The 26517-nt window shown below is 44.1% G+C and overlaps 1 protein-coding gene across 1 annotated transcript in view; it reads left to right on the forward strand.

The window, feature by feature from the left end:
* LOC115398976 (zinc finger matrin-type protein 4) overlaps nt 1-26517 on the forward strand; it is a 54155-nt gene that overhangs the window by 20913 nt on the left and 6725 nt on the right. Inside the window, exons 4-6 of the mRNA XM_030106058.1 lie at nt 11079-11256; nt 14781-15038; nt 22855-22951. Of these exons, the coding sequence (XP_029961918.1) occupies nt 11079-11256; nt 14781-15038; nt 22855-22951 (533 nt within the window). The remainder of the gene's footprint in view (nt 1-11078; nt 11257-14780; nt 15039-22854; nt 22952-26517) is intronic.

A 26517-nucleotide genomic window follows, 5' to 3' on the forward strand; every position in this document is an offset into this window, starting at 1 on the left:
CGCGCTGTTGGTAGGCTTTGTGTTTGTGTATTTCCGAGCTCCGAACTGCAACTGTTCTGCTGAGGTTGCGTTCACATCTTCCGTGTAATTGGCAATGCTTGGGATTCAGATATGGAACGTTTCTGCTATTTTTTCAGCTGATTAAATGTTGTTTTTCGGTGGTTGTGAGTCTGTGACTGTTTCTGTGTGATGGGCCATTGTGTATCAGGAAGCACAATGTTTGCCCCATTTATCTAACTTTTCCTATGTGGATTAAAAAAAAACAACAACAACCATACACAGACAAAACATGCAGGATGCACTCTAAGGACACAGCTGGTGGAAAAATAAAGCTTATGAAACTAACCGACCAACCTAACAGACTGCGAGAGAGAGAGAGAGAGAGAGAGAGAGAGAGAGAGAGAGAGAGAGAGAGAGAGAGAGAGAGAGAGAGAGGGAGAGAGAGAGCATGGCCAGCTGTCTGAAAATATACAGAGGAAAACAAGGAATTAATTTTTGCTTTTGTTTTTCAAATGAAATATTAAGCAATGCCGAACAAATGAGAGATGTTAAGTTCAAAACTTACAGTTTTTAGTTGGGACAGCAAGCAGCCGGCCTGGGTTGAAACTGATTGAAGCTCTCTTCATCCGTAAATTAAATACAGATCAGAATCAGAATCACAATTCCTTTATTGTCATTGTTCAGAAGAATGCAATGAAATTGAGAACAGCAGCTCTCGAGGGCAGTGCAGACAAACGAAACAGACAAAAGGACAAAATAGTGCAAAGACGGTATAAAATAAATAGACTAAAAGTTTGCGTGCCTTGCAATATAAATAGAAGATAAAGATAAAGACAAAAATAAAAGTCAGACTAGGATTAACAGTTTCTAATACTCCAGCCACCACATCAAGATAGTGGGGTTAAAAATATTAAACACTAAGACATACAGGTTTCTGTTTTAAAGGACGGTAGCCCTAAGACTGATGAATGTTGTTTTCCTTTGAATGGAGCGGTATGAATACGTTCAGTTTTCCAATCTCATGGCATTTAATAGAATTCTTATCCGCTAAAAATCTCTTCATCTGGCTTTTATGAGAGCTTACATTTTGTAGTCGAGTCTTGAATACAAGAATGGTGAGGTATTGAAAATATTTGAGAATGAATATAATAATGAATAGCTTTTCCTCACAAAAAAATCAAGTCAAAGATCCTGAAGTGAAAAGGCAGCCCTCCAATCAGACTTTTCTTTCTTCTGTGCAAACCCTGTCCCTCTCGAGAGCCGCCCAGCCAAGACCTCAGTAACACTCTGAAAACCACTGATTCAGTGCCGCAGAAATCTTTTACCACCTCAGAAATAATTCACATTTTTGCCCTTTTCATTCTTTGTTTCTAAATGAATAAGTTTTCTTTATTGTTGTGGGGGGTTTTTTTCTATTCCCTGGAAAAGGGCTGTGTCCAGCATGGGCAAAAGATGAAAATGTTTTTTTTTTTTTGTTCTCACATACAACTTAAAAAAATCATTAATTGAATCCAAAATATGAAAAATACCCATGGGGCTTATTTAATGTTCCTTCCCAATCACATCAATGTAAGAATCCATTAACTTTTGTCCTTGAAAGCTGCTATACTAACGTCTGAATTTGCCCTGTTGCTCGTTACATTAAGGACAGGTTATGCTCTGAAACACAAACGTCAGGCAAAGTGTGTTAAAGCAAAGTTATTGAAGACAAGGTGAAAATGCCTTCATGTGGTCCACACAGTAACAAGCGTTCAGATGATTGTCCAACAGATTTTCTGAAGAACTAAGTTGTATTTCCAGTTGTGTTCAACCTTTTCTGTCCGATGTGTGGTCGATTCTTGGGCTGAAACGATTCATCGAATAAATCGAATAATTCGATTATAAAAAAGCTTCGAATTAAATTCCGTTGCTTCGAGGATTCGTTTATTAATTGTGTACAGTGAAACTACCATGAAACCGCTGGCGTGTAGCGCCCGGAACTAAAGCGCAGCATGTTTCCGCACGAGAGTGTAAGCCGCACGGACATGTCGGAGCAAGCAGATGGAGCACAGCGCGGTGAAACGACGCGAGAAATGGAGAAAGCTGCGTCCACACCGCCAAATGCTTTCCGCGATTTTGCGTCAAAATACAATTGAAAACAAATGGGAACGCGCGTTCCACCAGCGACGACACTGGACGAGACGCGTCGCGTTGTCGCAACGCGTTGAAGAGCAGAAAGAAGAAAATGCTGGCGAAAAGGAGGAAGCACAACAAAGAAAGCGCCAGAAAATGTCAAAAGTATGGGACAACTTTAAACGAAAAAAAGGGAAGAGCTCGGTGCAAAGTTTGCACTGCCGAGCGGAGCTGGCGTATTATAACAGCACCACGTCGGAAGAGAAAAAAAAAAAAAAAGTGACTGTATTCTGAAATTGTTGTTTTGCACTCCTTTGAATGCACTTTAAAATTTTAGGGCTGCTGTCAGTTTATAAAGGTGAATGTGCTGTGTTGGACTCAGCCTGAGTATTATTATTTTTGTTTTTTGCACAAGACAAATGGCAAATTAATATCAGTAGGAATTGTGTGATAATACTGAATACTGCCTGCCGTACTTGAAGGGTTCTTTAATAATCAGCTTTCATGTGCATTTTTTTACAATGAAGCTAAGGCCTTAACCCTCTGTCAGGTATTTTATTTATTTTTTATTTAAATAATTTGTGAATTTAAAGTGCAATGTTCATCCTAGCAATGAGTATTCCTGTGCAGTTTAATAAATGTTACTGCAAGCATTAATAGTAGTTCATTTTTTTTTGTCACCCCTGCTGGTTGGTGTTTTCCGCCCGTGACCTCTTTAAGCGTAGTGGCAAGATCGCCTTGGAAATAATAGGTGAATTGTTACAAACCGTCAAACAATAGAAAGCAGCCCAAACCTCCATCTCTGTAGAAAATGCATGTTAAAACTGTAAAAACTGGATTTGCATAATAAAAAAAACACGTCATAAACACATGACCATTTCATCAACCCACCCGTCGGGTTCAAAAGAACCCTGAAATCCACCCAATCTGGCAACACAGAGCCGCTCTGCTCACAGAGCTTTGTTTTATGCAATTCTGGTGATTTTTGACTTTCCTACAATGAGTAAGAACAACATCGTTCATTCTTCTAATGCATATAATGATTAGATCGCGTTGTTTGTCATACATTCTACCAGAAGAATTACAAAAAAAAACAATGTGAAGGCAAAAACAAAACACAGATTTTAATTTTGAAATCACTTATTTAGGAACACGGATCTACTTTCCTTCTGGCACCCGGCTTGCTTCTGTTTAGATTGACACGGCAGGGCTCCAGCATGAGGAATAATAGGATCCTTGCTGAAAGCTTCCGGACTGCAGCTCTGTAGCGGCGCCGGACCGGACCGCAGCCACCATGGCTGCTGTGAGCCCAGTGTTACGCTCCGTGCATGGTACCTCGTCAAACACACAGCAGAACCGATAAGCAGAAGGAGACAGCCAAACAACTCCTTGGAATCGAGACATGAGGAACCGATTCTGCAAAAGAATCGGTTCTCGATTCCCATCCTTAATGATGTCATCACTCCAGAGGACGTTGCTTAGTTACCTGATGACATCACAGGCTTTCACACCAAAAGCAAGCACTCTCTTCGACGGCTCCAACTGCTCACATTGTATCAGTTCGGTTCGCCAGCTACACACGAGTTCTGTTCGCCAGCTACACACGAGTTCTGTTCGCCAGCTACACACGAGTTCGGTTCGCCAGCTACACACGAGTTCGGTTCGCCAGCTACACACGAGTTCTGTTCGCCAGCTACACACGAGTTCTGTTCGCCAGCTACACACCACACACAGCTCCAAGAACCTAGCATCCACTGACCACTAGTGGGCATCTTTTTTTTTTGTTGTTGTTTTTGTTTTTGTTTTTCTTTTCGAGAAGGAACCCTTTTCTTGAGAAATGACTGAAAATTTCTGTCTGAGAGACAGGAGGGGTGTTCCCAAGAACCCTTGCCTTCCTCATCAGCTGAACGTTACTCAAGAGCTTGATGAGATGCGTTCTCTTGTCAGTGAGCTCCGCCAGACTGTTAGAGACCGCGACGATGAGATCCTGATGTTGAAAAGTGAACAGAAGGTGAGTACAAAGAGGTGTGAAGAGTTTGAGAAGATTGAAGAGGATATGCAGATGAAAATTTGCCAACTGGAAGCCTTCCACCAAGAGCAGTGGGAAAACGAGGAAGTGGACAAGCTGAAGGACGAAGTCCTGTGGATGTCTCAGCAAATGCAGGCTAAAAGACAGATGATAGTCAAGGTCAAGGCAGAAAGCAGGAGCCATCTGAAGCAGATCGAAGCCCTCAAACGACAAGTGAGCAACCTGGAGTGGAAGCTCAGAAGCACGGACTGCGACACGTCTGAATACTTGGAGGAAAATGAGAGACTCCATGCAAAGTTCCAGAAAACCTCCAAACAGCTGACTGACAAAACAAGTCTGGAGCTCAAGAGAGAAGAGGAATGGAGGGCGAAGTACAGAGCTCTGGAGGAGAAGTTGGAGCAGGAGGTGGAGCTTAGAAAGAGGGTGGAGGATGAAAAGGAGGTCCTGCTGACTGCTCAGAAGACCCACCAGGATGAGGTTAAGACACTCCAGACTGAGAGAAAGAACCTCCAGTCTGAAGTGAAGAGCCTGCAGACAGCTCAGAAGATGCTCCTGGATGAGAGAAAGACCCAGTTGGATGAGAAGGAGGTCCTGCTGACTGTTCAGAAGACCCTCCAGGATGAGGTCAAGACACTCCAGACTGAGAGAAAGAACCTCCAGTCTGAGGTTGAGACCCTCCAGACAGCTCAGAAGATGCTCCTGGATGAGAGACAGACCCAGTTGGATGAGAAGGAGGTCCTGCTGACTGTTCAGAAGAACCTCCAGGATGACGTCAAGACCCTCCAGACAGCTCAGAAGAGTCTCCAGGATGGGAAGGAGGTCCTGCTGACAGTCCAGGAGATGCTCCAGGATGAGGTGAAGATCCTCCAGACTGAGAGAAAGATCCTCCAGACTGAGAGAAAGACCCTCCAGTCTGAGGTTAAGACCCTCCAGACAGCTCAGGAGATGCTCAAGGATGAGAGGAAGACCCTCCTGGTGGAAAATAAGAGTCTCGTGGAAGAAAGAAAGACTCTCCTGAATGACAATGAGGTCCTCCTGGTTGAAAAGACCAGGTTAAAGGAGGACAACAGGTTCTTAGAGGAGACTGTCAAGACCAAGGAAAAGAAGAAAAGACGTTTCTGGAGGTTGTTGGCAAAAAAACAAAACAACAGAGAAGAGAAGGCGGCCACGAAAGCAGTGAAAGACACCACGGTGGTTGTCAATGTGGACAATGACAAGCGGCCTAAAGGTTTCTGGAGCCACTTGTTCCAGAAAAAGAAGACTGACCATGATCAGTCGTAGGAGGCTGCTGTGGGATCGGTCATTTGGACCACAACATGAAGACTCCACGGCTCCACATAGCATTTTAAAAAAAACAAACAAAAAAAGTAACACTAGCCAACATATTTTGGATGCAGTGTGGAGAAAACTTGAAAACCAATAAAAGTTGAATAAAGGCACTTTGGTTTGATTCAATTATTCAGTTATATGAAGGAATAAACAGGAAGAAGAGAAACAGGCCGAAAGGTGGAAGGATGGCTTTATAGTGTATTCAGATCAACTAAGTTCATTTTTTTTGTCCGTCGTGCGATTTATGCTTGCCAAAATAAAATAAAAAGAAATGTTAAGAAAAAAATTTTTTTTTATCCAATTAATCGACCAAATGAATCGATAGATTAATCGATTACTAAAATAATCGATAGCTGCAGCCCTAGTCGATTCCTGCGTGAAACAAAGGCTTGAAGTAGCCATTGGATATTTAGTGAACCAACTCAAAAAGCATACTCATGACTTCATTATAAATATTTTTTAAAATAATAATAATAAAAAAAAATTTATCTCACAAGATGATGCAACTTTTTGGGGGAATCTGAAATCAGTGTGTAACTACCGACCAACAGAGTTTTACTTTCGCAAAATCTGGGCACCTGCTCTAATATTTAATGCTCAGCTACGTCCACCGTAGTTCTCTACATACACTGATGCAACTGAAACACACACACACACACACGCACGTACACTAACACATTCACTAGAAATATGCACACCTGCGCCTCCATCTGCCTCCCTAAGTGAATAAGACATGACTCAGCCCATCGTGGCTTTCACCTCATGTGGGACACTGAAGACAAATAAATGGGTCATGTACACATTTTCAAATACACACACACACACACTCTCTCTCTCTCTCTCTCCTCATCTGCCGCGCTGCGAGTGCCACAGCCAACACTTTGTTCATAACCTTTCACACAGAGATGTGACATTGATTATCTGACAATGCTGAAAAATTGATGTCAGCTGAACAAAGAAGAATTTCATCTCCCGAGATGAAATTCTCGCCATACAATTTGGGAAAAAAAAAAAAAAAAAAAAACTTTTCTTCTTCCATCTCTTTCATCTTTTTTTCCCTCCCAGGGGGAGCTTTGCGACGTCTTTGCTCGGCGCCTCATCTCGGTGTTTTCGGTCCCGTGTTTTGTTACTGATTGACACGGTGCAGTCCGATGGGAACCGCAGAGAAAGGCTTTTCACGGAGCGAATGAAATGCTCGTGCAAAACGCCGTGCCTCCGGGTTTTCTTGTGTTTGTGTGCAGGTGAAAGCGGTTGTCACGGAGCGAACGTGGAGAAAGTAGGTCGTGAAGGTGCGCACAGAATAAAGGGGAGGAGACTGAATGCATTTCTCTCCTCGTCTCTGCAGCCTGCTCCGTCTCCGCATGTGTCATTTTTCCATCCGCGCTAAAGAGTAAGAGGCAACTGTTAGCGACAGTAAATGTTTTGTTTTCCTTAACTCTTATTCCCCGCTAACGCTATATTTGCTCTGTCGCTCCTCTCGATTTACACTTTGAGAGCGTCTTCAAACTCCGAATGAGAGCGTCTGTGTCTCTGCGCTGCTTCATGTGTATATTTAGAAATGTTTCCCACAGCGCCTCAGCACAGAACAGGGGGAGAAGCAAGGAGGAGCGCAGGAAAAAGCAAAACAGAAGGAGAGAAAGATAAACACAGCTAATTAGCAGTCTATTGTTAGGTGCATGAGCAGGTTGAAGCCACAAACACAAAATATTCTGCGATACAGACGCGACTGTCAGGCCTGCACACACACACACACACACACACAAAACATTCAGGTCGCATGCAAATCAGTCTCGGCAGATGCACGAGGTGCGACAGGTAGAGACGGCGGAGGACTAAATACAGAGGGGAGCACTGGAAACCAGCGCAGGCGGAAATTTAAAAATCAAAGGAGAGAGAAAGGTTGATGACTTTCAGAGGAGACAGACGACGGAGGAAAACAGTGAGTCAGAGATGCAGCTTATTGTTTAAAGTGGCTCAGCGGAGTGGCAGCTGTAATGAGCCGACAATTATTCACATGTCACTCACCCACACGCCTGGGACTGTTTCAAACTTTCCCCACACTGTCACCAAATCCCCGGTGTAGCATATGTCGTTCTCTTAAGCTGATGCGTCTTTGTGTTTCAGTCGCATATCTGTCACCGGCTGCTTTTGCTTCTCGGCGTGTTTTGACAGGTACGGCCACTCGCGAGGCTGCCGAGGAGAACCATCACAGACTCGCGGTCCTGAGTCAGGAGGAGGAGAAACTCGTGGTTGTGGCACATCGACCCACCGCGGTTGATGGTAGAAGGAGAACGGAGTAGAACAAGATCTCAGCCGTGTTGGAAATGGGAGCAAAGAAGCTGACAAGTAGGCAAGGGGGTGGTGAAGTGGAAGGAGAGAACAGTGGGATAAATAGCGGAGGAGAAGGAAGGAGGTGTAGAAAGTTAAAATGATGGGGGAGTCGGAGGAGGAATGGCGATACGGGAGCGAGGGAAATGCAAGGCAAGGGGGACGGAGGGGATCGAGGAGAAAGAAAACGTCCTTCCATGATTGACAAAGGAAAAGGGAGGGAAGAGGTCTGGAACAGTTCATATCAAGCCTTTAACATGACCACAGCAGGGACAGACCGGGAGGAGGAGAGGAGGCAAGGTGGTAGAGAAGGAGGGAGGGGACGAGGGGAGGGGAGTGGGTGGCGAGGGCCTGCCAATACAGATAAATATTTCATCCCACAACACACAGAGTCACTGAGACTGGTGCCCAGAGGGGGAGGGCGGGAGGAAAGAGAGAGAAAAAGGCTGAGAGTGAAGGCTGGGCAGAAAGACAAAAAGCAAAATAAGAAGAGTTGTAGAAGGAAAACAGGGAAGAAAAAAGATGGGATGGCTGAGAGACAAAGCAAAGCCTCCAAGGTAAAGGTGTCCTTAACTCTCACATCCACTGTCCATGATGCTAACCGGGGCTGACATGAGACACACACACACACACACACACACACACACACACGCACACTTTTCTATTATTGCTCCCCCTCTCTGAGACTGAGGTTTCTCTCCACCAGCTCGGTTTGGCACCTGGGATGAAGAGCAGCGCTGCCACAGTAGAAAAGAAACAGAGAAGCTTCACTGTGAAGAGAAAACAAATTTTGATGGCGTCTTTAAAATTCTGTCCCCAGTTTGATTTTGCATGAATGAGTTTGTGGAACATACATCTACAAGCTGCCACATTAGCCCACTTTCTTTTGGCATGGTTCTCACTAAATTTTTTTTGGGAACACGCCTGCAGGGATTCGCCTCGTTTTTGTCAGAAGAGCATGGTGAGGTCAGCTGTTGAAGCTGATTGATGGGTTGATCGGCTGTTCTGTTTTACCCGAGACGTCTTTGGAAAAAGCAACCAGCCTACAGTAGCGTCATCTCAGCCTAACATTCATCACTCTGACATCGTTTAAGTGCGTATGGGCGTTGTCATATTGAAACAGGAGCATCATTTCCAAGCTGTTACCACAGATTTCAGAGCACTGAAATGGTATTGTGCTCAGCACTTACATTCTTTTTTAATGGTGACAGAAGGAACTTCTCTCAAACTATGAAAACAATGAAAAACAGCAAGCATGAGGGCAGGTGTTTCAGTTTCTATCATTGTTTTTGTTCAGTTTGGTATAGTTCAACAATAATCAGAAGTATGTGTCCTTGTGGAGTTGTTGCAGGCTTATATTCAGCATCAGTTTCATTGTTTTATCAGGACCATTGATGATTACCTCAGTGCCAGTCATGGGCACATTGTTCACGTTACCAAACCGTCCTCCTCCAGCGCAGGCAGAGGGGAGTGTGTTTGAGTAGGTTGGAGTGTGAGGAGAGGCAAGTGGAGGGAGAGCACAAGGATGGGCAGGAAGCTAGTGGCTCAGCAACCTTGTTTTGTTCCAGCGTGCTCACGGTTGACAGTAACCATTTGTTTAATGAAGTGGCAGTTTGCCAGCCTATCGCTCCTCCTACAACACCAATACAGCAGACACATGAGATTACCAACCCTCCTGTGGAAAGCAGTAGCAGGCTCAGGGACAAGATGTAGGAAACAGATAAGAGTGCACTGCTCAGAACCATAGACATAGAGTTTCACGTTAAAAAAAAAAGGGAAATGTGGGAAAGAAGCATATGTAAGAACACAGAGAGAAAAAAAAATCTATTAAAATCATCCATACATCTTGTGTGCCGCAGCACTGAGAACCCACAAGCACAAAATGGAATATGATACCATGGAGCCGGACATGCTGGTGGATCGTTATTGCAAACAGATCTATAAAGAAAAAGAAAGAAAAGAAAGAATATTTGCGAGTCATTCACAAAAATCAAAGCTGTGAGAAAAAGATAAGCAACATGAGAGATTCAGCAAGTATTGCAAGACCTAAAAAGGCAGAAAAAAATTTCTAATGAAGTTCACAAATTCAATTTGTGGCCAACAAGTGAGTCTCGCCACGACCACAGCAGCGTCTCTGCCCCAGGCTGAGCTGATGTCCACCGCCTTTTCACATTAATACAGTCACGTCCATCCATCGTCTGACTGCCTGAGTTACGGGTCACTAGAGACAGTCCCAGGTAGCTATGGGTGAGGGCAGGATGCATCCTGGACACGTTGTCAGTCCATCACAGGGCAAACCCAGACAACCACACACACTCACATTCACACCTAGGGGCAATTTAGGGTCGCCAATTTAGGGTTTTGGGTAGTGGGAGGAAGCCGCAGTCGGCCTACCTGGAGGAAACCCACACTCATGGGGAGAACATGCAAACTCCACACAGAAGAGCCCTGGGCATTATTCAAACCCAGACCTGTTCGCTGTGAGGCAAGACTGCTAACCACTACACCACTGTGCAGTTGTGTAAATCATTTTCAAAATGCGTGCCACCCTCAGATAGAGATTATGGTTCGGTTCAGGGTCAGAAGTTCAGCAGCATGATCCAGGTTAAGAAAACCAGCTCAGCTGGGCTCTGAAGTAAAATAATCATCCTCACATGTGTTTGTGCATGTTGTATGTATGTCAATCTGGGAGTTGTTTTTTTTTTTCTTTTCTTTTGTTTTTTTTATAACGTCTTTCCCTTTGGGAGCAACGCCCCCTCATCATTAGTAATGAAACAGCAGCGGTGGAACGGCCAAACCGCAACCTCAGCCCAGAGAGACAGATGAATATTTGATCAGGCCCCTCTTTTGTGTGTGCGTGTGTGTGTGTGTGTGTGTGTGTGTGTGTGTGTGTGTGTGTGTGTGTGTGCCTGCCTATCTTTATGTTGACCAGTACATGTTACCAGACCACAGCAGTGATTTGAGTTAGAGACGGAGGGAGTTCGAGGTTAGACAACTGTTAATGTCAATTTAAGGTCAAGATAAGGAAAATTAATGAATCAATGCAATGTCCCTGAAATGCAGTGAAACCCATGCATGTGTGTGTGTGTGTGTGTGTGTGTGTGTGTGTGTGTGTGTGTCAGTTGGGTTCACGCAAACCCTGAGCTCTTCCTACTTCACACCAGCTGTCTCCTTGATTCACCCCCACCAGTCTTGTTTTCATTGCTCCTCCATTCCTCAACCATAACGTGAATGTGACTCTTCTTCTGTCCTTGTCTTTTCTTTTTTTTATCTCCTGCAGGACTGTGCGGAGACAGAAGTAGACAGAAATAAGTGCTGTACCTTGTGTAACATGTTCTTCACCTCTGCAATTGTGGCGCAGTCCCACTACCAGGGCAAAACCCACGCCAAGAGAGTTCGCCTGGTGCTGGGGGAGCCTCCCAGCCTGCCCACCGCCATGGCAAGCCCCACAAACACAGGTATCTGGCACCCTCTGCTTATCAGCGCTGTCTGGATTTTCCATGAGCAGCGAGAAGAAATTCACACATTCAAACCCTGCGCTGGTCGAGCTGTGGATCTCACACCAGCTACTGAACCACACAGCAGATTAACAAGTCAGAGAAATATGTGAAACCCAGATATTTTTTTTTCTTTTTTGGGGGTGGGGTGGGTACTCAATTGCTAAGAAATTAAGTTCAACGTTACAGCTTAAGAGTGGAGATTTAGTGCTGATTCTGTGCTTTTTTGATGATCCCATTGATTTTAGGCTCATCAATATCAATGCTTCTATTGGATTTCAATGTTGATGTTGGCTCACAGAACCATTTGCTGCTAAAGACCAAGTCAATTAACAGTCATCAAACACACCCGAACACAATTCCATAATCCCAGCTTCCACTTTTCACAGCATGTCGAGAACTGTTTTGGTTCAATGTATGTTTCAAAGCATGCTTTCCAGGTGTTTTGTTTTTAAATCTGAAGTTGATTTTCAGTGCCGTGGTTGTTTTTAAAGTAAACCTAAATGCATTTGGAAAGGTTAACATGTCAGAGGTTTAAGAAGTAAGACTACAAAAGTCATCAAGACAGGCTACGATTCATAATTTGAAAAAAAATATATAAGAAAAATTATATTACAGCAGTCAACAATAGATTTTAATTCACGCCTATGATTAGCATTTTTTATATTTGTGCTGGTTTTGGTTGGTGTTGTCCCCAAGGGAGCTTTACATAATGTGATTCAAATTAAATTTAAAGGCTGTAAACGCACAATGAGTCCAAAATGGGGCGTTATAATCAAGCCTCTGGGTGACTTCTGCTAAACTTTGGCCTACTTTGCGAGAGTGTCACTCCTGCACAGGCGCTGCTGTGAAGTCGACATGATTTTCTGGCAGTGGGACCTGAAGGAAGCGAAACATGAGAACAGGCACAAGAACAGAGGAAGAGTGACCTGGGAGAGGAGGAAAGGATTTCAGGAGAGATTAAAGTCAAAAGTACCCTTCATGATCACTTTGAGATGAGCGCTCTGCACAAGATGCACAGTCAAGCTGACAGGCTTAAGCACACACAGGCACATCCATGCACGCACATTCCTGAGAAACACACACACAGTGATGTAATTGTAACTATTGACGCATGGACACTGACATACATGCACAAACAAGCACACCATACACACAGTTTGGAGAGAGACGGAGCAGAGCCTGTATCTTTTTGCAAAACAAACCCCCACAATTCAAAACCAGCACTCCCTCCACACTCTCCCATGTGCCCCTGTACTTCCGCTTTAGTGTGCCCAGAATACAATCAGGAGAAGAAGAAATGGTGGGAAAACAATGGCTGGAGAGATGAAATACATCAGAGGATTCCTCCCTGTTGATTTCCACAGAGCCGTCACACACCAGGAGCTTCACTCACGCTCAGACACTCACATGAGTGCAGCACCACGGATTTGAGCATGGCTTCCTCTTTGAGTTTAATGAAATGACAAAAAAAAAGAAAAAAAAAAGAATTCTAAGATTGAGTTTTTGTAACTGAGACAATAGTGTGGCAATGGCAAACAAAAGCGAGGGGAATATGAGTGGGTGTGGTTGCCGAGATGAGCAGAGACACGGCCATAGATACAGTAACTATGTGAACAGAGCCCGAAGACACATCAAGGTACGAGCAGCCAATCGGCTCTCAGGGCTGGAGTCAAATCAACATGGGCCCACACATTAAAAGCACACAGAAACGACCACACTTCATTCTCACGGTCGCCGGTCAACAGTTTCCAAAGGCTCTTCAGCTGCTATCACGGAGAAAGAAGTGATATGACTCATTTGGTCTGAAAAAGTGTGTGCGAGTGGGATTGGGTTTGTCATATTAAATGTCTAAGCGTGCAACATTGTTGCGGTGCACTCGCAGTCGGTGTAACTCAAGAGTCATTGACATGTTGTGGATAGCGAATTGGCACATTTGGACGAGCCATCTGGCACCGTAAGTGTTCTCACGCAATTTGGCGACGGACCTGACACCCCACCCCTCCGGAGGATTTCTTTGGTACATGTACCCTACCATGCACATGCGAGCGAGCTATTCTCGAGCTTCTCTCACACACACTCACACACACACAGCCTCTCGCACATACGCAGTCTTCTCTGCGCGAGCCGTGGCCGCATCCTGCGGACATGTCAGGGCCTCTTGGCTATTAATGGGCGATCACCATGGTAACCAGTGTCATGTCATGAGTAGCAGGTCACCTGGAAGTCTGCCATTCCCCTTTTTTTTTTTTTTGTTCCCTCGGAGGAGAGGAAAGATAAGAGCGATGAGAGAAGATGATGGAGGATGAAAAAAGATGAGTAGTAGATCTGAGCAGAGAGCCGCTTTGAGGCTGCTGACAAGTGAGAGACAAGAGACAAGTGGAGATTATTTCAGTTGTAGGCTGTGCAATTTAGGATAAAGGAATATGTGCTTTAAACTGTGGAGTTTTCTCAGTTGGGAGGGACATATGTCATTTGATTTCTGTGTTTTTTCACATTTCTGGAGGAAAACCTTGGTTGGTTAAGGTGTAGATATGCAGCTTCACACGTGTCTATCAATATACATATTGATTTGATGAGAATTTCAAGAGTGGTCAACATTTACCATGGTTTTGCAATAAGAAGAAATTGGGATTTTGATTTAAAAACACAATTTTGGAGAAATATGCATGAATAAGTGAACATAAGGAAAAATAAAAGGGAATAAAATATCAAATTTGTAGGAGTTTATTCAGTTTCAGCAATATTTACAGGCTCTTGCAACATTAGGAAATGCACTATGTTTTCACAACAGTCAGACAGTTTACCAATACATTGGACCAATTGATTGTTCGATTATATTTTTGCACTGTAGATGATAAAACTGTTGAAATCACTTTCATGTTGAGAAAGAAGCTCTGCGTCTAGAAAATGTTTCGTATACTTAGGTGAGTGACTGATGTGTTGCCAATTAGTAACAAAATTAGTAATAGTGACAAAAATTCTGCTTCAGCTGTTTCTATGCTCCTTACTTTTCCAATCTTTTGGTGTACTTTGTCCCAGTTGCTTAAGTTGTTTATGTTGATCCCATTACATTTAAAACGGGTTAATATCCTCATCCATGGTCTCAACTTCGTCAATCAACTATTAGTTACATTTACAAGCTTGGAAACCTCTGACTTTGCAACACTGAACAGCAGAAAGCAGTGTATGTTTCATTTGTTTGCTCGCAGTCCTAATGACTGTAAACCTATTTCTTTTAATAGTAAAAGTCTACATGCCCATTCTGAGGAAGCGTGAATTTGGGATTTACTTTATCTACAAGGGTGTGTCTGAGTATTCCTGCAATGTGAATGCATCACATTTTTATGTTAATGTAATTTCATGAAAATATTTTCATGTCTTGTCATTTCGCATTAGAAGTCAATTTGCATTTGAATGAGTTTTAATATTATCTCTCACTCTTTCCTCCGCTGCCACCGCTCTCCGTTCGCCTCCCGCCAAAGACTCCTCTCCGTCCACCCCTCTGCCCACCGACCCCGCCGCCTGCACCCCTCCTCCCGCCGCCCTGCCCTGGCCCGTGGCGGTGGTCAGTGGGAATGGCGGAAGAGAGGCCGGCAAGTACTGCTGCTTGTGCGGAGCCTGGTTCAACAACCCGCTGATGGCCCAGCAGCACTACGAGGGCAAAAAACACCGCAGGAACGCAGCCAGGGCGCGCCTTCTGGAACAACTAGCGGGCAGTCTGGATGCCACGGAGACCACAGGTCAGTGTTCTGGACGGGGCCCAGGGAAAGTGACGGCGAAAAGGTCAACGGATTTTGTGTGAGGAAAGACGATAAGTGGGGCAGGACATGTAAGACCGGTGGGGACGAGAACAGACCTGTGAAATGTTCATAAGCCTTTGAGTGCGGGTTACATTTCACAGATGTGCTGAAGTAAGACACACCAGTTGTTCACGGATAAAATAGGCGGTGGGCTTGGAAAAGATAAGAACAAAAACAAAGACTATACGAAATTGAATTCATCCTCAAACCGAAGGCTGTTTCTTGAAATCAAGAAAAGAGCTTCAGCGTTCCTGAGTGAGCGTCTGATAAAGAATCAACGTGTCAAGAGATGCCTAGAATGCAATCAAAATTACTCCTGAGGACAGAACAAATCATAATCAATCATGTAAACTTATATTTATATCAAATTCTTAATAAAACTGACTGACTCCAGTGCTGAGATTTCAAGTGCTGAGTGTGAAGTCATCTTATGAAAATAGCTCTTTAGTACCTCTCTTGTGGCCTCGGTGGTCTGAGAGAAGTACTCAAATGACATCCTCCTCTTATCTCAATGCACACTTATAAGACACGGAGGCGTTTTACAAACCGGAGTACAGGCAGATAATAGTATATGTAAAAAACATAGATCATCTATTTTCCTCCAGTAAAAGTATAAAAATACAAGGTTTGAAAGTCTCCCTCCCCAGTGAGGAGCATGTATGTGTGAATGCAGTGTGAACGTGTGTTACAGAAATAAAACACACCAGATTGTCTGCCATGTAGTCATCAGCTGCTCCGTCACCAAATGGTAAACTGATAATGAAGGCCTTTTTTAAAAGGTGGGATCGCACCCTCAGCTCGACTCTCCAGGCACATGGGGAGATGTGGGCAGACGACATGGTCATCACACGACTTTATGTAGAGGATTAGGTGAATTATATTTATATACCGGTATGTTCTTTTTACCAGTAAGTAATGGGTTCATTTTCAGCCTTACCAGTTCATCCCATCAGAGACATCACACCACATCAAAGCGTCTATTTATTTATTCATTCATGTACCAGATTTAGAATTTTTTCAATTGAGATCCACGGCGATTTTTAATGCATGTATGTGGACTGTGCAGGGCAGCCAAGTAGCCCAGGAGGGCATTTAAAATCCCAACCCTGTCACTTCATAACACATTGTTACTATGAGGCTAAAGGGCTCACCGCTGCTTCTTTTTCAGAGCTTTTCTTATTTATTTGTGGTGTTTATCATGAAGCACTTTATACATATTCACCCATGAACACAGTTTTATTGCAATGATTGAAATGCAATGATCTGTGAAAATTTTATTGAAGGAAAAAAATAAATAATCCACTAAAGTGTCAATACTCAAAGGTTTTGAATAGTGTAACAGTGTCAGTGTACTTTGGAACTTCCTGCCCGTGACCCTAAACTGGAGTTCATGTTTGAAAGACAAGAGCCATTGGTCAACCGAAAAAAAAAAAAAGTGTTGAGTTGCTTCGTAATCGTAGCAGCCTTCATTTTTGGATCTTGGCGCTGACCAAGGACACCAGGGACTGAGACGCTCTGGCTGATTGAACTTTATGGAGATGTATCATAATGAATGTTTTTTTTTTTTTTGCTTCTTTTTTTTTTAAATCTCACTATGAAAGTTGTTTACTTGGAGAAAAAAGTCCTGAAAAGTTGCCCGTCATCTCCATCAAATACTCGTCTTCTCCTAATTAACTGTGAATCTCTGCAAAAACTTGACACAACTTAGTCATTCCGTTTGCCAGATCCAACTCTGCACGCTGGTTGAAGGAGATCCCAGTCCGCTCCGATTACAGCGCAGCTCTCGCACTTGTTAGGGTTTGTGTTGCAGCGTGTAGAAAGGCACAGACAGTCAGATAACGCACTGCACTCTGGGGTCAGCTCAGGCAGCGAATTAAAGGCACGTCACACGCCGTTTGCGCGTGTAAAACATGACAAAGAAAAACATGTCAAACAGAGTTAAACAATAAAAGTGACATCAATTCAGATTATTAACCAGCACAGCTGAGAGTAAATTAGTTACCATGCTGCGTCCTGGGTTTTAATTCGAATACCACGTCGTTCACTCCCCCCCCTCCCTTCGATTATTGCTCTCCCACACAAACACTTCCAGGCTCTTGGAGTGCTCTGATTCACATTCGCATACACGCGTTTCTGTTCGAAGGGTTTTCTAATGAAATTACGAATAGCACTTGGCACAGAGGCTTTATTTCCATGTGCGCTCCAGATGAGCCATCTCGTTTAGCATTATTGCGCTGCAGCGCGGAGCAAAAACGCGCACGTTTTGTTTTGTTTCGTCTCACAAACGCCTCGACCGCACACGCGGCACGCTCACCGGCTACGGCGCATGCAGATCCTCTGAGAGCTGAAGCTGCGCCGCTCGCCGCGTGCTCCAGGTGCCATGACACAAACCATCATCTCAAGAAGCCAATCATATTAAAAGTATGAGTCATGTTGCCGCCTACACTGGCTCAGAGGCTTTAAGTGGTGTCATGTTAGATATCGTCCTCCATCCACACAGTGTGACCCAGATCCCACCAACTTGATTTATTTTGGAGAATTGACTCTAATTTTAATCTCGTGTCACGAATGACCATTTTGAAATTCAACACTGTGTTCTAATATTTACAGAAATCTGTGAATCGTTGGTTGTCGGACTCTTGCTGGAAAATCTACGACATCTCCTTTTTCAAGGACAATGAACTGGTCTGAGGTTCCTGACGCGATCTATTATAAGTGCCATCAATCACTTGTTTGTTACGGCGCCCTCAGTCAGAAACACTTGGTTCGTCGCAGCGCGGCTCCGTTGTCAGGTCTCGGCTGACTCTCGGTGCAACACCCTTCACTCGCTGCAAGATTCTCACGTCTGATTGGCTTTTATCACCACTCCAGGTGTGAAGTCACAGGTGTGCTGGGTGTCGTCTGAGAGGGAGGGGCGAGCGCGAGGTGGCAGCTGAGCGACGAGGCAGAAACACGACAGGAGGGAGAGAGTGGAAATGAGGAATTGTTTCTCTGCCAAAAGCAGATCCATCTCTGCCCTTTTGTCTTCTTTTTTCCTTTTTGTGAAACTGTTTCCTCTTTACATTGTGCATCTATTTTCCCACCCTCCTCTTTCTCTCTGTTGTCGCTTTGTGTGTAAATGTTTGTGCGCGCACCGCCGGGGGCTCCGATCTGTCGTCACGTCTCATCTGTCATCCTCATTAGCGCCCCACAAGGCGCAGGTGAATTATTTACACACCAGCATCTCATCTTCCTGAACTACGACTGCTGGAAACGACGGCCGTCTTCTCTGGTGCCGTCCTATTGACGATACTGACCTTTACTTGTTCTTGCATAGTCTGTCTTATCTCTTTTTGTCCACAGCCAGACCATATCACAAAATCCCCATGACATTTATACAGACACCATTTCTCACTCCTGGATTTTTTCCGGTGTAATTGCACAGACAGGGCACAGGGGAGGCTGTCGTTATTTTCCACGGCTAGGTGCCAGACAAAACCCTCGGAGATGGATTAAGGAGGTGGAGGAGGGAGGGAGATGTAGCGGTGGTGGCTACTGATGGGGGTGGGAGGGGGGGGTTTGGAGCCTGGCTGACTCGGCTGTGTCTTTACATAAATCACTACAGGGGTAGAAACCCCTCAAGACAGAGCCAGCGCATTGTGTCTGTTCTCGGGAGACCCGGGAGAGAATTAAAGGCAGTGAGATAAGCGTCTAGGACTGCAGCCTGTGTGTGTGTGTGTGTGTGTGTGTGTGTGTGTGTGTGTGTGTGTGAGTGTGAGGACCCAAGAGAGCATGAAGTACTGAAGCTGAGAAAAGAAACAGTGTAATTGATGACGATTCTGGAGTTGTGAGCCAGAGATGACCTCTTCTCCCATGAGGCCACACTCAGTGCAGCACAGTCCTGCATACAGGCGCTCATCTGCATGATGCACTACAAGTGTTTCAGATCCAGCCACATGAAAGTGTCATCTACTGTTAACCTGCACCATATTTTGAGCGCTGCTCATGTTTTCTGTAATCACATGTTGCCTCATCTGTGTTGAAAGTACAACAATCGACAGAGGTCATTGTCAGAGGTAAAGACACTCAGCCTGAGGGTTTTGTTGTATTTCCACCGCTCTTATCAGTGTTGTTTTCAGCTTCTCGTTTCTAGTAAATCACCTATCTGCCCTCTACAAAACAGCGAATTAGCAGAGTCCTGATGGTGGAGGGTGATTATTCAGCCTCAAAAGAGATTCATCCAACAGGATTTATGCTACTGGATACATACCAATCAGTCAACGGCAAAGTTAAATACATTAAAGTTTTTTATTTTTTTACTTTATTGGATTTATTGCATGCATAGTGGTATTGAGGTTGGCACGCTGCCCCATATTTCAAGGTGTAGAACTGACATGTTTTCTCCAGGCCTGCAAGCGTTTCCTTCAGGCTTTCTGGTTTCTACAGTCCAAAAACACCCACTAAAGCCTAATCAGTAACTTTAAAGATGTGAGTGTGAGTGTGTGATTGTCTGTCATTTGGTGTTTTCCCTGAAGCTCCTTCCAGAATGTGCCTTGCCATTGGCTCCGGCCCCATGTGGCCATAGTTGAAAAAAAAGTTGTATAAAGTGTAGAAGGATGTTTCAGTGTGACGAAAACTGCATTATTTTCTAAATAGATCGGAACAAACTATTTCTAAATTCAAAACTTCACGAGTTGCTTGTGTATCTTGTGCATTGAAATTTTTTGGCTCCAAACTTTCTTTCCAATTACTGTCACACTGGTTACACACCTAATTAGTGTCTTTGTTCAAGTCCGTCAAAGTTCCATCGATTCAGTCGGACTCTCACCCAAAGTACAGCAGTTCTCCACGTTGGAGTTTGAGTGGAACTTTCCTGGGAGAGAAACTGTCGAGTCTTTGCCGCAGACTGCTGTTTTTGATGGCATCTCAATGGGCTTCTTTTTGGACTCCGTTCATTTTTAATCTTGCAACAGGCAATTGATAGTGTGCCACAGCACAAAGGCCCCTGGGTAGCAAGAGCTCCATAAACTAATATCCTGCTAAATTACAGATGAATATACCTCACAGTGAGATCCCCAGTTGCCGTTAGCCCCACAGGACAGAGGAGGAAAACAGAGAACGCTCCAATTTGAAATTATCCATATGTGACCGGTCTAGTGGTTAAACTGTGTGCTTAAGGCCCATTTTCCCTCTGTGCTTTAGAATCATCCCACTGTTTAACCCACAGTGTTCATGCAGCAGTAGATTTTCACAATCGTCGGTGCTGACCGCTACCTGAAATCCCCCCTGAGCCCGCGAATAAAAGGAGCTGCAGTTAGAGCTTGGCAGAGCAACCGGATGGAACGAGCCACAAATATGCTCCAAACAGGTCATTAATGCTGCAGAAGCTACGGCACAGAGGAAAAAAACGCCGGTGTTCAAATACATCAGGGGCTGAAAGTGCAGAAGAATGTTAAAATATCTCAGTAACAAGGCTCTCGAAACAAACATAATTTACTCATTTTTCTGTGCACACAATGTAGCTCATTACTTTTCTGACAAGCATTTTACGCGTCCCCATGCCGGGGGTGCCAGAAATGCCAGAAGGCTCTGTACATTAAACAGCCGCCACAAAACAGCTCCACACCCACTGCCTTTGCTCATCGCACCCCCTCTTTTTCTCTCGCTGGCATATCTCCCTGTGTAATTAACAAGGCTTAGAACACCCTCACAAACGCTGCTCATGCTCACCAAAAAAAGACCCACGTTCGCTACCCTGAGCTGCATGCTGTCACTTGGTTGCGCATGCATTTTTTTTTTTTTTTTTCCCCCTGCAAGTAATTAACATGGATTAGGGCGCAGCATGGTAATACGCCACGGCTGCTTTATTAACCGAAAACAGCGTCTGTGCGCGCGTGGATGGGTGGACAAAAGCCTGGCGTGGACGCAGACCGCAGCACTCTGTGATACTCAGCCAGCCGGTGATGAGGCGACATCAATCAGGCTAAAAGTGGGAAAGCCTCCTCTGTGGCTGCTCACGGACAAACGCAAACTCACTGCACCTGATTGCACATGTGCAGAAATAGCCCCTTCTGTTTAATCCATGTGATGGAGTTACCAAAGACGATCCACAAAAGAATAAGTCTCGTTCCAGTTTTCTTCCCCAAAAATATCCCCTTTCCAATTAATAGTGTTTTCATTGTTTGTGTGGAATTATAGTAATCACATTTTCTAAAAGTAAAGTGTTCTTTTTTTCTTTCAAACAGATATGAAATATCAACGTTTCAGCCAAGGCGCTGCTTACTGCAGCCAGATAATTCACCGGTGGGTTTGTTGTAAATGGCTGCTTGTCCTTAATCACCCCTGAAACAGAGCGAGTCTGGAGGCAACAGGGAGTAGATATGCCACATTATGCGGCTCTGGCCCCGGTCTAAATGACCTCCCGCCATCCCTAACTGTGTTACAACTTCAGCTCCCAACATACTTCACCAATTATCACCGCAGAAGGTCAAGAGGCGATGGAATATACAGACAAGTCATAAATCTCAAGGACAGTAATGACAGCAGAGAAAAGGGCACGCACACACGCGCACGCACACACACACGGATTACATATTCATCATCTAAGAAAAACAGACCCCAAAAAAAAAAAAAAAAGACAGACAAGAAGGAGAAAGAGAAGAGTGTGGACAAGCTGAGACTTCCAAGCAATTAAATTTTGACCGTTTTTGTCACACAACCTCAAAGTGTCAAGGTTTATCAGCACCGGGGTTGTGCAGCGACGCTCCGCAGCGAGCAAATCGGGAGGAAAACAGAAATACTTCTTCACGTCTCGAGCAGAGAACGCACTGCCAATTATGTCCTGCTCCCGATTGCCCCATCGGCATCGGCAGAGGAAGCAATTCCTTGCAAAAAAGGTTCTTGAAATGGCCAAAGTGTGTTTGCTACATGTGCACAAGTTGTTTTTTTTTTTTTTAAATGGGGGTGGTGGGGGTCCGTAAACGTCTCGACTCTCTTGTGGTCATTAAACCCCGGCATGCATTTAACTACTGCAGATAACTCATTATCCTTCTCCTATCCTTCATCCTTATAAACTCTTTTGTTTTTTCTTTTTACACAGCCAATTTTCTCTTTTTCCATTCGCCTCCTCTACCTAAAGCCCCCCCCCTCCCCCCTCCCCCTCCATCTCTCCTCCCCTGCTCCTTCAGAAGCTCCATCCTCATCCATCTATTTTTGGGTGCTCTTGGCGACCACCTGCAAACCCTCTAATTAGTTAACATCTGTGTCTCCGCCGCACCATCTCCAGCATGCATTCAGCCGCGCACAATCAAAAAGTGTGCACGGCACATATAGCCCGGCTCTGTAACAGACGCGCACGCACGAGCTGCAGCACAGTTTGTTTCTTGTTCCTTTTGTGTCCTAATTCACACAGTGAACCCTGCTGAAGTTCAAACCCTTCACAAACGCACACACACACACACACACTCGCACGCACGCTCGCACGCAGGCACCAGGAAGAAGACAGCAGTGCTCCAAAGATCTAAAAATGAAACTGGTTTTCTGCTCGTTATTAGTCCAATCAAATCTCTTTCCAGATGCTCTCTAATTAGGAAAATTGCCCGGCGCTGCCGAGTGTAAAAATAAGACTTAGTGCCAGTTCAAGTTTCGTTGTCGCTCATGTTGCTTTTCTGTCTTTTGCGCTGAACCACGCGGTGATAATGATGGCAATTTTTTTTTTTTTTTTTTTTTTTTTTTAAGATTATGAACCGTTGTGGTGTACCTTTGTGTGTCTCTTCAGGGCTGCGCAGTAGTTACTCCTGCAGTGTCTGCAGTGTGGTCCTCAACTCCATCGAGCAGTACCATGCACACCTCCAGGGCTCCAAGCACCAGAACAAGTGAGTACACCAGCTCAGCGTTTGGACAGAGACACGGAGCGAGTGAAATCCTCTGGACGGAGGACAGAGTGTAATTTTCTGAAACGGTGCCATTCACACTGCCTACTTTCAAGTGCAGCAATAAGACAATAAAAATGTTTGAGGTGAGGCATTTACTAAGATCTGGCATGAGGCATGCGAAAGTGGATCCTCATGCAAATGCATTGCACAGTTTAACTGATGATCAGTTGATGATATCATGAGTTAATTCATGCACAACAAACAGAATTATTGTGTTTATCAGCTCCTGTTTTCACAAGAACAATCTGCTTCAGAATGCCACGCTTCCACGTCCGTTTGATTGTTTTCACCACGCAGTGACTGTGTGGAGCACTGGGCTCCCACAAGCACAAAACTCTCAGACCATCATTAACTTTACTGGAGCATTTCAGAAAACAAATCTCAGTTTGGGAGAAAAAAAAAATGCAGCCTGGGAGATGATCAGTCATTAAAGTCTGGATTTGAGGTACAACACAGAAAAAGTCATGGTCAGCCAGTTGCATAACTGCCTCTCGCCATGATGATGGCAGCGTTTCTGCTGCCGGCTGGGCTGCTTCTCACCACCTTTGCAAACATGTCAAAAGCAGATGTGCTGATATCCTATAAGTACATTTTTTATTATATGAAAAATGCACAATTTGGTATGAAGCAATACAAAAACTAGCAAAACTGCAAAACTAAACAAATCAGTACAATCACATTTAAAATATATTGCTCTATTCACTGTTGCAGTTCCTTCATGTACAGCTATTTTGCATATCTGTCACAGTATCTTTGAGAGCCCTCCCAAATGAAGCTCGTTACTTGTATTAAATGAAGAAATTGTCCCTTTATTGGATGAGATGAGGTGGAATACTCAGAATTCAGTCCACTGACGACACAGACGTACGCGCTGCGGCTCACACACATTAGTCAATGGCCCATTGAAGTTCAGTCGTGCTGCTGGCATCGTTGTTACTAGAGATATTGTCTTTTGTGAAGATCTTTAAAAAGAATTTGTGATAAGAGAATGATGAAAATGAATAATTAAAATACTTCAGGACGGTCTGCGATACAGAGGAGGGAAAAAGCTGATACCTGCAATAAACCCCACTTCCTATATTAAATATATAGGATGCAATAGCTTTAGAAATGTCACATTCAATTATTATTCTAAAGTCGTGTGAGGTACTGCGTGGCAATGTTGAGTCGACTGATAATTTCACAATGCACAAAGAAATTTGGTCACTTTCATCACTGTAATTAGAAAATCTCATTAGAACTAATGTGGTGGTGCAGCGGGCAGAGAGTGTGATATGGAGCCGTTACAGTTCATGCATTTCCTGTGACAGAGCCACTGGCATGGTTCCAGGACATGTGTCTGTGTGCGTGGATACATCGCTCCCTATCTAGAGCAGTGTAAGAGAAATTATTTGTGTTGTGAATGGAATATTTGTGAGGTAAAAGTTTGCTTGAGGATATAATGCTGCTGCAGCTCCCGCTTAGTTTGTGTTTTTTTATTTATTTTTTTATTTTAGAGCGTTACGATGTCTGTATTTAACCACCCTGGAGCAAAACTTGTCTGTGCTGCAAACAGCAAACTTCTGCAAACAAGTTAACTCTTGGAGAGTGGTGGGTGCAGCGAGAGAAACAACAGCCTCAACAAACGCCAGGAAGACAGAGAGGAAGAAGGAGAAAGAGAAAATCGAGCAGCTTTTTTCTTAAACAAAGAGTGAATTGTGAACGCTGCTATCGCAGGTTACTGTGAACAGTGGAAGATTTGTTATTTTTCCATTTGTCTCGTTTTTCTTGGTTCGGTGGGAAGTCAACAGCATGAGCCAATTCACACTGCATTTTGGAGCAGATTGGGGTCACAGAGCTCCTCCACAAATTAATTGTTTCTTTCCTGACCTCATTAACAGATCGGATTTTTAGAAAAGGGAGTAAAAGTAAACATAGGTGGTTCAGCTCCTCGCCATTTCAGCAACATGGACATCACAGATTAAATTAGAGTCGAGGCATGAGGACAGAATTTGAATATGACAGCAGAATTTGCAGAAACTGTTGTTTAAAAATGACAGTGTGAAACAAAACTGCAGCAGGCATAACGAGACACTTTTTATAAAATTCACATTAATGCAACCACTTTGGTCATTTGGGATCTGGTCTTCTACAATAACTTAAAAAGCATATTATATTGCATGGTCAAAAAAATAGATTGAACTTATGGTTTCCACACATTTTGCAGGTCATGAACTAACAATAATACTGTCACATCACGAGCAGACTGGACTATGCAAGTGTGGCTTTTTGTGCACATTAAACAACTGGATTCATGGGGGGAAAAAAAGACAGAATTTCACTTGTAAACCGACCAATCAGAAACAAGAATCAACAGTGTGTCATATATTGATGACCTGAGCTTCTCGGTGCTGCAACAATCCAGAGCAGCCACGTGCTGAAAGTTATTTTTTCTTTAAAAAAAAAAAAAAAAAAAAAATCTGAAGCCAAAAAAATCCATCTAAATCCAGTCAATCTAGTCGGAGGAGGGTGATGGAAGCTTCATTGTAATTTGCAGAGGTGCAGAGATACTGCAGAGGCTCACATCAGTACAAAAGCAAAATATCAAATAGAACTGAAAAGTTACTTGAGGAACTTGAGGTGAGTTTTGTCGAACAAAGGGAAACATTTCACGGGTGTAGATTGGTGGAAAGTTTCCGGCAGAACTTGATGAAAAGTTGCCAGACTTCTTTCACTGCATCGTTATGTCTAAAATAAAATGTTGTGGAGGTGGGGAATTTGTGCTATTGTGATCGAGGCGAAAGGTCATGAAAGCGAACGTCCATTCACTGTTAAATCCCACGAAGCAATAAACAAAAAAAAAACCTAACGCTGCTCGTCTCCCACTCCGGCCAGCCACAATGAGAAAAGCTGAAAACCGCCATTTTCCAGACTGTAAATCATGAAAATAAAATATATTCTTTAAAAAAAAAAAATGGTGCTTCATAATTTTCCACTTCTGTCAGTTTTACTGTCGCAAAGTGGAAAAGAGGTCAAAAAATACTGAAAGAGTCGTGTTTACTAGAGGGAACAAGTGAATAAGAGAGGCTGATAGAAGCTGCAGAGACAGCGAGCATCACAGACAACAGGAGACGAGTTGTAGGGAGACGCAAGTAAAAAAAAAAAAAACATCCGAGACGCAAGCAGCAAACATAAAAAAGGCTTCAGAGAAGGAAAAAGACGGAGAAGAAGCTGACAAGGCGAGACAGACGGAGAAGCGCAGTCGTACAGACATAGGTGTGATGAAGTGGTGACAGCAGGGTGCAGAGAGCACGAGGCAGGGAAACAGACGTGCGGCAGCGTCACAATCTCCGGATGCCCAACTCTGGGCGGACCGAGTGCAGCTTCAGGGCTTCACCGCAGAGGATGAAGAGGCTGAATTCAGAGAGGTTGAGGCTGAGCGAGAGGCGCCCGGGAGGATTTACAGGGTAAGCACTGATAGGTCGCTGGACTGGAGGAGAGGAAGCCCCTCATCCACCCTATCAGAC

The sequence above is a fragment of the Salarias fasciatus genome, chromosome 13 (genome assembly GCF_902148845.1).
Source record: "Salarias fasciatus chromosome 13, fSalaFa1.1, whole genome shotgun sequence".
NCBI classification, from domain to species: Eukaryota; Metazoa; Chordata; class Actinopteri; order Blenniiformes; family Blenniidae; genus Salarias; species Salarias fasciatus.